This window comes from Drosophila montana, unplaced genomic scaffold, assembly GCF_035044405.1.
Source record: "Drosophila montana isolate Dmon_TW-CO22-7 unplaced genomic scaffold, ASM3504440v1 contig_3003_1, whole genome shotgun sequence".
Taxonomy (NCBI): Eukaryota; Metazoa; Arthropoda; class Insecta; order Diptera; family Drosophilidae; genus Drosophila; species Drosophila montana.
This window is the reverse complement of record NW_026997879.1, coordinates 424,523-438,921: the sequence shown is the minus strand read 5'-3', so window position 1 is coordinate 438,921 and position 14,399 is coordinate 424,523. Positions and strand designations below refer to the sequence as shown.

General features: G+C 38.9%; 1 protein-coding gene across 3 annotated transcripts in view; it reads left to right on the top strand.

Annotated features, from left to right (window-relative positions):
• Nucleotides 1-14,399, top strand: part of cmpy (crimpy) — a 46,583-nt gene extending 32,184 nt beyond the window's left edge. Inside the window, exons 1-6 of one of the 3 annotated variants that reach the window (XM_064684971.1) lie at nt 9,249-9,307; nt 12,396-12,919; nt 13,061-13,191; nt 13,598-13,794; nt 13,851-13,978; nt 14,039-14,398. In XM_064684971.1, coding sequence (XP_064541041.1) covers nt 12,480-12,919; nt 13,061-13,191; nt 13,598-13,794; nt 13,851-13,978; nt 14,039-14,078 — 936 coding nt within the window. In that variant the 5' untranslated portion in view covers nt 9,249-9,307; nt 12,396-12,479 and the 3' untranslated portion in view covers nt 14,079-14,398. The other 2 variants (XM_064684972.1, XM_064684974.1) reach the window with 2 other exon arrangements.

The following is a 14,399-nucleotide window of genomic DNA, read 5'->3' as shown; positions in this document are numbered from 1 at the left end:
ACACATACACATAAAAACAATCAAAAATGGTGCCGCTAAGGAATTTTTGGTGTGCGTTGAGTGCATCACACGCACTCGTCACGTGCATTAATTTCCATTCCAATTCCACGACCGATCGATCAATTATTCGCATATACATGTGTATATATTGTACATATAGAATTAAAAGATCGTTGCCTTCATTCCGATTTCCAGGCCAAGGCGTGTGTAAAATGCAAATGCAAATCATGACAACACCCTCGCCCTGGCGGATTAATGTAAAAATGCAGAAATACAATCGAATATGCATATTTGAATGTTTCCTTGGCATATGCCAAGTGTTTGCTTGCAGAGATCGTTCAGGTGACTAATTGCCCAGATCAGGGAGTATGACTAATTCTCAGGTGCTGTCATTGCATAAAATAGCTACAAAACTGATATTGTATAAATAAAGATGATCTGAACTGCAGCAAAGAGCTGGGCATAGCCACATTGTAAAAAAGCACATTTAAATATTTTAAGCTTGTGATGTTTATGTGGAAAACTTGGGCGCTTTTATTTATTAACACTTCTGGAAATTGTGAACCATTAATAAAAAAAAAGTGGATAAACATGTACAAAAATAGGTTAATACTTTTTTATGGTTAGCATTTATTGGCGCTACAAAACCAGTCCAAAGTTCAAAAGCAATCCCATAAAAAGTTATTAATAAAAACTTATAAAATTTGTTAATTAATTGCCTTTGTGGCAAAATCTCGATATTAAATAACAACTTTCGTATATTTATCATATCAATTCCTGATTTAATGCTAATTAATAATTTATATTTATTGCTCAATAATATTTATGCCCATTAATATTTCATTTGCCTAACAGAAGTTCTTTTATGAGGCATTAAAAATAATATAAATGATTACAGCATCAAATATGCTATTAGTTAGCTAATGTCCTGCTGCAGGATTCGTTACAATTTTGTCAAGTTTGTTTTGTTTATTCTTGAGTTGCTATGACCTGATAATGGCGCTTAGTTGTAACTTAGTTGTGGCTGCTTAGATTGCTGCTACAATTGCCATTAAATCTATAGTTTATTTCATTGTGCATTTGGCTTAACAATTTTCATGGTCAGTTGCCTCCGGTGCGACATTAACTGCCGCAGATAACAGCAAAAAGGCAGCCAAATCCTTATAATGAAATAAAAAGACATAGCCAAATAAAGCGACGACAGCTCGACAGGGCGACAGGACGACAGGACGAAAGCTCGACAGGACAAGAGTACAAGCAAAGCCAAAATGAATAGCAGCAAAGCAACTCAAAGCAACAAAAACAACATCGATTTCACTTTAACGAGCTTGTAATGTCCCAAAGACGAGAGTAGTATATAAAAAGCGTTATGTATACGACATGTGTGCTTGCTGTGGGTGTATTTCACTGTCTCAGCGCGTCTTTGTGCGTGCGCTGTGTGCGTCTGTGTGTGTGCATGTGTGTGTGTGTGAATGAAAAGTTTCTGAGCTGCTGTCACAGCCTAATAGGATAATAACGAGCCAAGGCAAGCGAAAGTTGTTGCGCCTGCAACTTCCAAATAAAATATGTAGCCAAACAATAAACGATGATAAGGGGCCAAAGAACGTGTCGTTTGCTCAGCCTGATCCTAGCCCCAATGAAGCTCAGCCTTCTCATCCTGGTAGTCATTATGCCAGTTCACTTAGCTCTTGCCGCCGAATCGGTTGGCTGTCCGAAAGGACAACGCCCGCTGGAAAAACTGATAAGCAAACGACTTGCGGCAAAGTGCGCGTATAATGCCCGGCATATACCCTCCCCCACCCCACCGCCCCGAAAAAAGAAAATCAAAAGAACACAAGTAAGAATAATGCAATCGGGTCCAACTGACCGCGTAATACTCGTTCACAATCCCCTTAGATATTTCATGATTGAAACAATATTTCGATATCTAAGATGGAAATTATAATTATCGTGTAGCTCGCTTTTATTCCAGGCAGAATTTGTTTAGTATTTGAATAGTTTACTATTTAAGAGCTTTAATATCGTATTCAAAATTTAAATAATTTTGATTTTTTGGTTTTTTAAACTCAGTTTTATTCCAAGCAGAATTTGTAAAGTATTTAAGAGTTTAAAAATCATATTTAAATAATATTTATATCCAAAAAATATATAAAATTAAACAGATAAAATATTGTTATAAAACAATAGAATTTATAAAAAATATTTTTTTAAAGTTACTTTATTGAAAAAAAGTTTTTGTTTTAAGTTTGACCTGGTTACCGAACCCTTGTTTGAAACTTATTTTGTTTAGTAAATTGAGAGTTTTTCTATTTTTACTTATTCTTAAGAGTTTTGTTGCTCGGTTTAAGCTGATGTATGCTTACTTTTAGTTATTTCTATTGGGTTTCAAGTATCGCGGATATTTAATTTAAGCCCATTTCAACATAAATTTAGTCTAACCTTTCGCTACGTAAAGTCAGATTATGTTTGGATTGAAGTAAATAAGTCTCTTTAATAATCTAGAGTCCAATTATAGTCGCTGTTGCTCTTGGCCGATAATCTTAATACTTTCACCTGTATCACAAGACAATATATATTCTCTAACTTCAATTGCATTCATTCGTATAGACAGACAGAAAACCAATATACCCATTATACTTTGTGAACGAGTATACAAAGACCCTGAAGTGATGCGATGCGATGCGGCTTTTCAGTTGCCCATATGGGCTGGACAGAACAGGGCAGGGCAGGGCAGGGCAGGGCAGGGCGGCGGAGCTGGAGTTAGAGCCGTAGTCGAAGCCGGATAGGCGTTGCTTGTAGCTGCCAAATGGTAATTTATGGGCGGTGCGCTGCCAAAACTGGTAGGCGGCTTTAAAACTGTTGCTAAATCGTAGTTGAAAGCTAAACGGATGCTGCATACCAATGGCAAATTGAATTTGCCGCCAGTTCGGCCTGATGCCAGGGATAAAGCAATGATACGAACGGCTCTTTAGTGGCCAAATCCCCATTTGTGCACCATCTCAAAGGTGGCTTTAAAGGCTAAACTGCCAACAGGGAATTGACTATGTCACTGAAGGGTATTTGGCTTAAACGAATGACTTTTCTGCCATAAGTCTAGCTTGAAAAGTCACATATGCTGGTTTAAGGCAGGTTTAAGAAACTAGAGGCGTGCTTTATACTAAATCCCCAGGCCGATTTTGGTTGATGAGCTAAGTTATAAATGCAAGCAACAGAACCGTGCTGGTAAAAATGACTAAGGCTACAAGTCAGGAATTTATTTTGGGGGAATTACGAGTCTAAAAGTCGATTGGGACACTTAATGAACTCATCTAACGATACTACATAAAAGTATTTATTGTAAAAACATTCCTAGACATTCCCTAGACCTATCTTATAAGTTATGCTAAAAAGTTTGATTGTGTATTGTAAAATACAATACAGACAAGTCTAGGCAAAATGGACTCAATTCCCTGCTTGGTATACAGTTTAAAGTTAGTTTAAGATTAACAAATCAGAGAATATAAGATTAGTCCCTTTCACTATTTCTATGTAGCATTATATTCTATTTGACTACCTTTCGCGCCCAGCCACAACCGCTGTTGGTTAAGAAATTCAACAGATTTCCCACTGATTACTGGTTTTCTCTGCACACACACACACACACACACACATATAGAGGGAGAGAGAGACAAACGCACACATTGAGAGAGAAAATCATCTCGACAGCTGTACAAACAAGTCATAATTTGACGAGGAAATCGTTGCCATCGTTTCGCTTCCTGCTTCCTGCTTCCTGTACATGGTCCCTTTTCCGCCATTTAGCCATTAGTAAGACCCCTAAACGTTCATTGTTCAAAAATCCAAAACGAGTTATTTCTCTAGCGAAGTCTTTGCCAACCCTCAACCCTCCACCCCCGCTTGAGTTGAGCACTCACATCTTCATTTCCCTATCCTGTTCATCAGCTGGCAAAATGTCGCTCATTTATTTTGATTACCTTTTCAGAGGCGAACGGGAAAAGCGCCAACAGATTTACTCAGCTATGCGTTTTTCATTTCTTCATTTCATTTCATTACGTTTTATTTTTGCAGCACATTTTTAATATACCCCAGAACATTTGTAGTTTTATCTAGAGCTCGCCTCCGACTGCCTCGGGCAGGGGGCAGGGGAGGGGGGGCGGATCGACTCCTTTTCGGCTTGGCTGTTCGGTTTCCTCTTGAATTTTAGTTAAGAGCTGAATCATGGCCATCAGCGTTGATGAGCTTTATTCCCCGGTGACACTTTTCGCTTCGTACAAATTTAGTGTGGCAAATTTTACACACTCACAATCTTACAAACACAAACACACAGACACACAATGGGCAGTGGGCAATAATAAAGTTGCTAGAACTGAGTTACTTTTGCCAGCCCTCGCCCTTGATTCCGTCTTGGTCGTGGCTTGGTCCTGCTGGGGTTTGGCTTCCGTTTCGTCTTGACTTTTGGTTTGCCGTTGTTACCAACGAAATTCCATTATGAATCCTTGCTCATTGTTTTGTGCAATGTCGGTTTGTGGGTTTATCAAGGGCATGCCCTTCCGTTTGCCCGGGGTAGCCTACCCCTATTCGCCCCGCACTGCTCGCCCCTGTCCCATGCTTCGCACTCCCGTGGCATACACAAAATTAATATTACAATTTTTGCGCTGGGCTCGGTAATGGGTTCGGGGCCGGGGTCCTGTCATAAGAGTGAAATTATTTCAGAAAGCATATTTCAAAATGAAATTTTCTTGCGGCTTTTTGCTAAAACAAATGTTTGGCCTGGCCGAGCAATGGGGTCTGCCGTTTGCGGGGTGTGGCGGCGCGGCGGGGCGGGCATTCTGGCCTGTTTTATAATGAAATAAATTTCGTTTGCTCATTGAGTCGACAAGCAGCCTGGCCGACATGTGTGGCCGGGCATGAAGACGTTGTGGAATTTGCATGCATGTTGCCCACCAAAGTGGGACGGACGCATTAGGACGGACTTTAAGTTTGTGGCCTGGCCGTGTGCTCAACGTCACAGTTAAGGTATTAGGTCTCGGCCAAAATGAAATATGACATGGCTGACAAAAGGATGGCTGGCAGCGCGCATCTATTGCCTGCATACACACACTCACACACACACACACACACACAAACACACGTGTCGTTTGAGCCAGGAGCTGGCAGCAGCAGAAACCACAAACAGCAGGAGCAGGAACAGGAGCAGCTGACCAGCTGACGAGCAACACCCAATAGCAAATATTTTGCCTCATGTTGCGCACTATCGCTGGCTATAACAAAAACATCTGCCCTCTCCGCCCCGTCAGCGCTGTGTCCCTGTATACCAGCTGTCCAAAGGACTGTGCATTAAATGCCACTCTGGCAGCCAGTTCGCTTTAGCTTCACTCATTTCCAGGACGATGACGATGACGATGACTGGCCATGAGGATGAGGATGAGGATGAGAATGACGATGACGATGACGGTGACGTCCAGAGCCAGCCAAGGAATTTTGCGTCCGTTTGTTTGTTCGTTCGTAGGAAGTGAAGCCAAATGCTGTTGCAGCAGGCATTGCACATTTTCAAGCTTGTGTCTTCGTTGCGTCAGCGTCATAATTACACCCTGTAGCTTTAAGCTGAACCAAAAGCGGGCATAATGTAGCCTCATTCATGTTAAACATGCAATAGATTCGAAAGGAAAAAAATATATGCTTCAAATAGATATAATGTGTGCGTTTTATAACAGAAAATATGTTTTAAGCCCTTAAACCGTTTCTCCCAACTTTCCACAGTTGCGGGTGAAATTTCAGGAAGGGCTTTGAAAGGAGGTTTGAAGACGATCGAACGAAAATTGAATATTCCTAAGCTTAACCCGTTGTACCCCATTTTCCACTCATGTGGATTGGATTTTACCAAGTGTGAATGATGAAATGAATTTTTACAATGATCAGATGGTAAATCAAAAACCTTTAAAAAACCTTTTACCGCCAATTTTTCACTGTAACGGATGGAATTTTCCAATTTGATCAGTCTTTCAGAACAAAAACTTCAATATATTTTATATAGATATAGCAAAGAGATTTGGTATGCAGGTTTTGGTTTACATTTTGAAAATTCTCTATATTTTCAATTTCTCAAAAGCTTCAGCCATTCACCCGAATATCAAATGACATGCTTGTGCTTAACCTCTCACCCATATTTTGAGTTCCTTAACAATCGATCAAGGGGTATTTTTGCAGTCAAGCACACGCCACTCGAGCTCTGAAGCTTGTCTTAAAGATAAACAAGTCGACATTTTGACAACCTAAATACGTGCTGGTAACAGGATGCGGCTAATGTGGCCCTGGATATGACTTGAGCTGTTCATCTGGCTGCCGTTTTATGGAAAATTCCATAAACTTTCCACAAATAATCGAAATCAACTTTCAAGCTTAAAGTTTGGTATATGCCTGCAATTTATATGTAAATTTGATTAAGAAAACACTGCAAGGCAGTTGTTATTCGACTTGGTTTTCTCTGATCCCAACCCAGCGTCCCCTCCCTACTACCACGCCCCTCTTTTCACGCTTGTCGTAAGTAATTGAAAGAAAAAATATGCATTTGACCAGCGTCGTCCTTTCGCTTAACTAATGTAATTTAAAATGGACGAGTGGCAAATTACTTGGCCTTAAAAACGCGCTGGCCCGCATATCCCCAGACTTCCCCCCGCCCGTTACCCGCAGACTGAAATGCCGTTGCGTAAATTGCCCGGCGCAAATCCCTTGAAAACAAAAATTGTTAAAATAAATTGTGTGGGCACTCGCAAATTGGTTTGGCTTTATGCTTGGCTTAATTTGTAATTCAAATGTTCCACGCGAATGTTTGTTAAATGCGAACAGCGCGATCTGGCAACGCCAAGGATCGCTAACAAGTGCAGTGTGGTAAAACTCAAGGGAATATTTTACACTGTTTGAAGTAAATAATGCGCATACGTATAAATACCTGAACCTCTCTATGCGATTCTCAATCATTCAAGTATGGTTTCAATAATTTTTATTTGTATATTAATTTGAAGTAAATAATGCGCATACGTATAAATACCTGAACCTCTCTATGCGATTCTCAATCATTCAAGTATGGTTTCATTAATTTTTATTTGTATATTAATTAAGAGCAAGGGAAAGCACTTGTGAGAAGTGAGATAGAGAAAGTGTGTAATTGGGATTTAAACTAGTGGAGCTGTGGAAATAAAGTGTTAATTTACTTTATTTATTAATAATCGATAAAACAAGTGTAAACCCAAGTATACAATACGTATACAATTATAAAATTAAAGCCCAGAACCATAAACACAATTCAAAAAGGAAAGGAAAGAAAATGAAATGTAGGGAAATTGTAGATATCTTCAATGCTCTCTAATAATATAACATACTATACGATTTTTCTGCTTGACGACATTTAAAGGATAACTCAAAACTATTCTTGAGATAGAAACTGATTCATTTTGAATATTGCTTTGTTTATATGGATATACAGTTATATTTATATGCAGCTTATATTTAGACAGACTTACTTAGTCATTCTGAACAATTAAACTGCCATGCTGTTACCTTTAGGAATATAATTATATTTAAACTCGAAGTTGGGAGCCGTTTCCTATAAATAGCTACACTGACCTTTCAATGTCTTGGTTCAAATTATATCAGATATCTTTTTTCGGACACGAGATATCCGTTACTTGACAGCTTCATCCAATAGCTTAAAGAAACAAAGCGCATGCTTTTTCTTTTATATTTTCCAATTAGCAATTATAAAATGTGTAAGACCTGAGCAATCACTAGAGAGCTACTTTCTTTAATCAAGCCACTTAAGTTCAATAAAAAATAGAACATAATGCTGTAAAATGGGGCCTACACACCCAGCTGCTGGCTATATGCAAAGAAATGTGTTTTCTTTTTCCTGTTCTTTTTTATTTTCACAGGAAAAATGGCCAATAAAACTGTCATCAAAAAGTTGTAAAGCAATGAAAAGAATTGAGAGAGTACGAGAAGAAAAAAAATAAAATGAAAAAAAAAAACAGAAAAATAACAATTGAGAAATTGAGAAGAACTGGAAGGCAAAAGTTTTCGCCGCCAGCTTTTGTACGAAAATGTATTAATAAATAATCGTAGATTTATGTTGCATATACACAAAAGCGATTTACATTTAAAGAAATGCCCCCCCCCTCCGCATCTTGTTGCATATTATTTTACACTCAATCAAATTGTGCTTAACTTGAGCGCAAAAGTCGGGCGAATATAAATATATATATATATGTTCTATATATATCAAAGTATTTATTTTTTGGCATTTTCGCTCGGGTCGGTTTTGTTATTGTTGTTAAAAAGTTTGCTCCACTCATAATTCCCGATTGCTCTTTAGTTCAATTCTGTAAAAGGGGGCGGCGCTGGGCAGCGCCATGCTTGATAGGGTGTGTGTGTGTGGGCTGGGGGGGGGGGTTGGTAAAACCCGCAACCCGCATTGGCAAGTTGTTTTACGCAACATTTGCTGTGGCCAAGAAGCCCCAAAAGACCAAGGAGCAGCAAAGCCCAATGCCAACTTCAACTGAAAAGATGACTCGAACGTCTGTTTTCTTTACTTCTTTCTCTTTTTTTTTCGCTAATTGGAAAAGTTGCAAGTTGTGCGGGCTGCGGTATGTGGGTAACCCTCCCCCTTCCCCCACCATTTTATTCGCTAAATGTGCTCATCTGATGTTTTCAAGTTCTGAATATCCTAGTGACTGGCTGTCCATGGCGGCTTTTATGGCATTTGGAATGCTTATTAGCAGCTGACACGGCGTCAAAGTTTATAAAGCATGAGATTTTACACTCGTAATTGCCCATTAGACCACACTTCGGGGGCTAGACTGAAAATATATATATATATTTGTATATATATAGATGTATATATTTGTCTGGCTGTGATGTGTTCTGATGCCCCTTAAGCTGCGTCTTCCTGCGCTCTATGCCATTGTAATTACAATAACCGAATGACTTATATTTTGTGGCAAATGCTTGGCATCCGTTGCCCGTTGCCGGTGCTCCTTGTCCGTCGCCCATCGCCCGTTGCTGATAATTTTGCCTTCCAGGCGTTCCCTAAAACCAGAATCCCCGCGCCTAAGACTAAGATCCCATTAGAGCGCCTGCGCGCTCTGAGAGCGTCCACGAATTGAATAGTGGGAAATTTTTCTGTGTGTTTTCCTTTGGTTTTCCCTGTCAGCAGGACCAACTGGCAAAAGGTGTTCAATTCGGTTAGTCAGTCGACTGCCTCAAATGGCCGCGTGTGGCAGACAAAAGCGCATGAAAAATTCATGAGAGAAAAGTGCGTCATTATTATCAACAGAACATCATCATCATCATCAGCAACATCGTCGCTGTTGTTTGAATCGAACGTTGAGCGGCCAATGAACGGCTTTCAAATACCCAAAACATAGAGCCCTAGTGAGACCTAGTACAACAAAAAAGCACGTCGCTAGGTGCTGCGAGCCAAGGTGTGTGTGTGCGAGTGTGTGTGTGTGTGTTGTGTGGGTTTGTGTGCGTGTATCGAGTATGTGGACAAGTGGCTAACCAAATACTTGACTTTCAGTTTGTGTAGTTTTCATAAAAATAAAAGAGAAATTTCAAAATGCAGACACTCAAAAAGCTGCCATTCAAATTGAATGGCAAATCGAAAAGTGCTTGACAAACGAGCGTAGGAAAAACAACAATATATGGGACAAGTGTGTGTGTGTGTGTGTGTGTGTGTGCGGTCAAAGCCAATACAAAGACACAACTGTTTCGCTCTCAATACACAATATACACAAATAAATATACGTAGACACTATATACGTATATATGTATATATGCTTAGTATATAAACCATGTCACACAAAGAGGATATCTTGATTATTTGGCCATTCGATTCGGCCGCCCTCCCCCCCAACCCCAACCCTATCTCAAAATCCCGCCTGGCATCGCCTGTTCGTGAAACGAACTCAAGTATCTTTGAATTGTTAACTACAAATTAGTTTTTGTGCGATATTCCCGCTTACCGTTTCACTTGAACTGCGACAACTTTACGCATTGCATACTTTGCGTCGCGCGTAAATAGCTATCATTTTGCAAGTTTCTTTCTGCTCTTTAAGATAAGTTGGCCCACACACGCACTCACACAGAGACAGAGAAATGCTATTGAAGATTAACTCTTGTTTTGTACTAAAATAGAAACATTTTATAACCGCAAAAGTTTTGCCTAGCATCAATTCTGAGTTAATTTTGCATAACAAAAAACTTTATATAGCTTTGGGTGTGTGTGTGTGTGTGTGTGTATACACGTGTGTGTGTGCGTGTGTTCCGCATTCGCCACAACAATGCCACAATATTTCTCATGTGTAAATTAAATGAAATTTCAGTAATTTATTCGCATGGAATTAATTGAATTCAACGAAAATTGCATTCACTGCATGGATGTGATGAATATTTTTTTATGGCATTTTTCGTAATTGATTTCAAACAGCAAGTCAAATTTTGACAGCATATTAAATTAACAGATATGCGCTGCAAAAACACTTTATCCAATAAGGGAGCATGGGATATGAGCAGCATGTTTATGGAAATAGTATTATGCTCATCATTTTAAATATGATACAATTATAGAAAGCGGACAAAAACGAATATCAAATTCGAGTTTCGAGAAATAGGCTAGACTCTGAGTTTCGGGTTTCCATTTTGAATTAGGTCTAAAGAAATGAAATTCAAAGAATAATGCAGCTCAAAAGCTAATATAATATATATTTTTTTATTATTGTATTATTATTATTATGGTATTATTTTTATATTATATTATTTATATATTATTTTTTACTTATTCGCTGGCAAAATAAGAATACATTTAAATATTGGACTTATTTCGAAATGAATCAATATACAATAAGACAAATTTTATAACTAAATTTAAACAGACAAGCCGACCAAATACCAATATTCTTTACTATATTTGCATGTAGAAAACATAGTAGATTGATAAATTGGACTTTAGTCGGACTGAATACATATATAATGTTATATTATATTATATTAAGGCAGACAGGCAGATAAAAAACCTATATTACCTATACTATGCATTAATCGGGATAAAATTAACAAGTAAGAGGTTCTAGTCGGGAGCTCCCGACTAGCGGGAGCGATAGGTATAAAATGAAAGATACTTGTTATATAACTATTATATTCTAGAAGCTAAATGTCAAGTTTGGTGACTCTAGCTCATATTATTTACCAAAATTGCGCAAAAAACAGGATTTCGGTATCAACTTTTATCGATTACTTGGAAACGGGGAAAATGATCGATTATCGGAAACAAACTCGATCTGCGCGGGCATTAGGAGGACCTACAGCTAAAATTTCAAGTCTCTAGCTCTTGTGGGTTTTGAGTTCCTTGCGTTCATACATACGGACGGACGGGCAGACGGACAGACAGACGGACATGGCTAGATCGACTCGGCTGCTGATGCTGATCAAGAATATATACTCTTTATGGGGTCGGAGATGCTTCATTCTGCCTCTTACATACATTTGTACAAATACATAATACCATTTTTACCCATATTCAATGGGTTCAGGGTATAAAAACGATAAGCCAACACAATGAAAAGAGGAAATTTCTGTTTTAATATATTTATGTGCTTTTTTCAGATTTATCAACTCAAGACATTCCCAATTCTCTTCGAGTAGTCATATTCAATTTCCTTTCTCCTTTTCGCAGTAAAAAAAAATCATTTGCGATTTAATGCGAACTCGTGAACTTTACTCTGTCTCTCATTCTCTTAAATATGCTCAAACTCCTTTCCTTTCTCGTACTCTGGCCTGACTGTCTGTTCTTCAAGCAAACAAATATATATATATATATATAATATATAAAATCATGAAAAGCCTGCCTAAAAGTATGTTTTATGCAGTTAACTGGAGTATTGTGGGAGATTGTCGGAACAGCTTTAGTCAGTCATCAGTTATTAATTTGGTTACGGATAAGTAAATATTAATTTAGTTATGCAACAGTTAAATTGTACGCATGTTCAATACACGCATGCACTAAGCTGATATTTAATTTTATTATACACAAATTAATTGGTCGAATTTGCATTCGAAATAGAATGGAACCCAATTTAATATGCGACGCAAAAATATGCTATGAAAAACAAAAATAGCAATTGAAACAGAAACAGTTTTCCATGCGCTGCAGGGGGCGGGGTGGGCGGTAGGGTTAGGCCAGGCACACCGAAAAGTATGCTGGCGCCGTAATGCGGTAAAATTAGGCTGAATGTCATTTCCCGAAATTCATGCGGCACTTACATAAAAGCCCATTAAAGCCCCTGGCCACTGGGCGTGGCATAGTTTATGGCATTTTAATCATTTAAGAACGCTTTGGTTTGCAGTCAACATGCAAATTGCTGGGCGAGCTACGGAACAAACCAAACAGACCGAACCAAAGCCAGGAACACAATAAAAATTGCCTATAAATGGGCGGAAGGGCAGAACCTAAGGGAGTTGGGCTTGTGCCAGCGACTGTGTGCGTGGGTGCGAGTTCGAGTGCGAGTGCGGGTGTACTCAATGCCAATGGCATGGATATAGTCGTACGCACAAGGACAGCAGCGAAGAGGAGGACGACAACAACAGCAGAAGGAGGAGCGGCAGCAGCAGCAGCCGGAACGTCAGTCAAACAGAAGAACAACAAAGCGAAACTTCCGCATAGGATGCGAGGAAACGGAAGTTATTTTGGTCGTTTAAACGTACGGATCTATCTCATCTATTTGTGCTGCTATCTGCTGCTGATAATGGCAGCAGCTGGCAGCAACAATGTGGTAAATGGACTCAAATGCTACTGCAATCCCAAGGAATGCGATGTCATACGCGCCCTAGACTGCCCCGGCAAGGGCCTAATGCTCTGGGATCCCTGCCAGTAAGTTACACTCGACTCCACATAAATATCATTCATTTTATGCGATTCGATTCGTATTCGTATTCGTATTCGTATTCGTATTCGTATGTGTGTGTGTGTGTGTGCTTGCGTGTTTGCTCTAATTCTATATTCAATGTGCAGATGCTGTCGCATTTGCGCCAAAACCCTCGGCGAATCCTGCGGCGGACCCGGCGGCTTTTCCGGCCAATGCGAGCCGCCCCTTCAGTGTGTCACCAAATTGCCCATTAGCAGCGGCTTGGGCGTGTGCATGGGTAAGCAGCGAGTGCAAATATTAACTCATAAATAAATATGAATAGCTAATTCCAATATGCAAATATGAGAAACGGGTTAAACGTTTCGATAAACATAATAACATTCCATTTACCAACTACCATTAAATATAGTACTATATCAGTCTTTATAAAGCTCACGACCTGCGCGTGCATAAAACTAAGCGATAATCCATGATTAAGCGCATAATTAAGTATAAAGAAATTTTTGTATAAACAAATAAAGTTATTTAAATTAGGCTAAATTAGGTTCAAATTGAATAAACTGCGCTTTTGCATATTTCTATTTTAGCCTAATTATACTGCTTTGACAGACGCGTTTAATAGTTAATTTTGGTCTATCATGAACATGGCTAATAATTAGTTGTTGCTGCTTTTCTTCGGCCAGATTTGCAACACCTGACGGCGCTCACATTTAATCAGCTCAGCAACTGTACGCAGGACGAGTCCATTGTCTTGGAGCCGGGCTGCGAGATAACCAATAAACGCTGCCAGTGCTGGCCCACAATGCGCACCTGTCTTAGCCAGTTGTCCAGGGACGGCGGCTCGCCAAGCAATTTGCGTTGGCATTTCAAAAATCTCGAGGTATATTGGATATATAACATATTTATCTGGTTATTAAGTTTAATATTTGTGTGCAGGACTGCCAATTGAATTTGCAAAATCTTATTAAACTCGAATTGGAATTCGATGAAGACTATAAAATCTCACCGAGCAAATTTACCTACAAAAAGCTGCGCAGAAAGCGAAAATCGCTGAGAAAACGCCTGTGAGTTAACATAATTTAGAACTATTTAATTTATATTCATTTAAATTCCATTACTTGCAGCATAATTTTGGAGGACGGCGTCTCCTCGCAGGCCATATAAAAGTCCCTCTTTCTCATAAATACAATTCTTGTACAGATAGTAATGCTTACTTCTATGAAATGTGGCTAATATAAATATGATGATAATAAACAGCATATGCATATACAAATACAAACAAACATATAAATATAAATACATATACATATATATATACACATACATGCATGGGGTATGGCAAATATAAACTATTGTATGTATAATCCCTAAGACATTTGTTACTTTATTGTTTTTAACAAAATATGTGCGCATACATAATGTATTATACATTGCGAATTTCTATTCCTAAACTAAAGAAAAAACAAACAAACAAACAAACAAAAA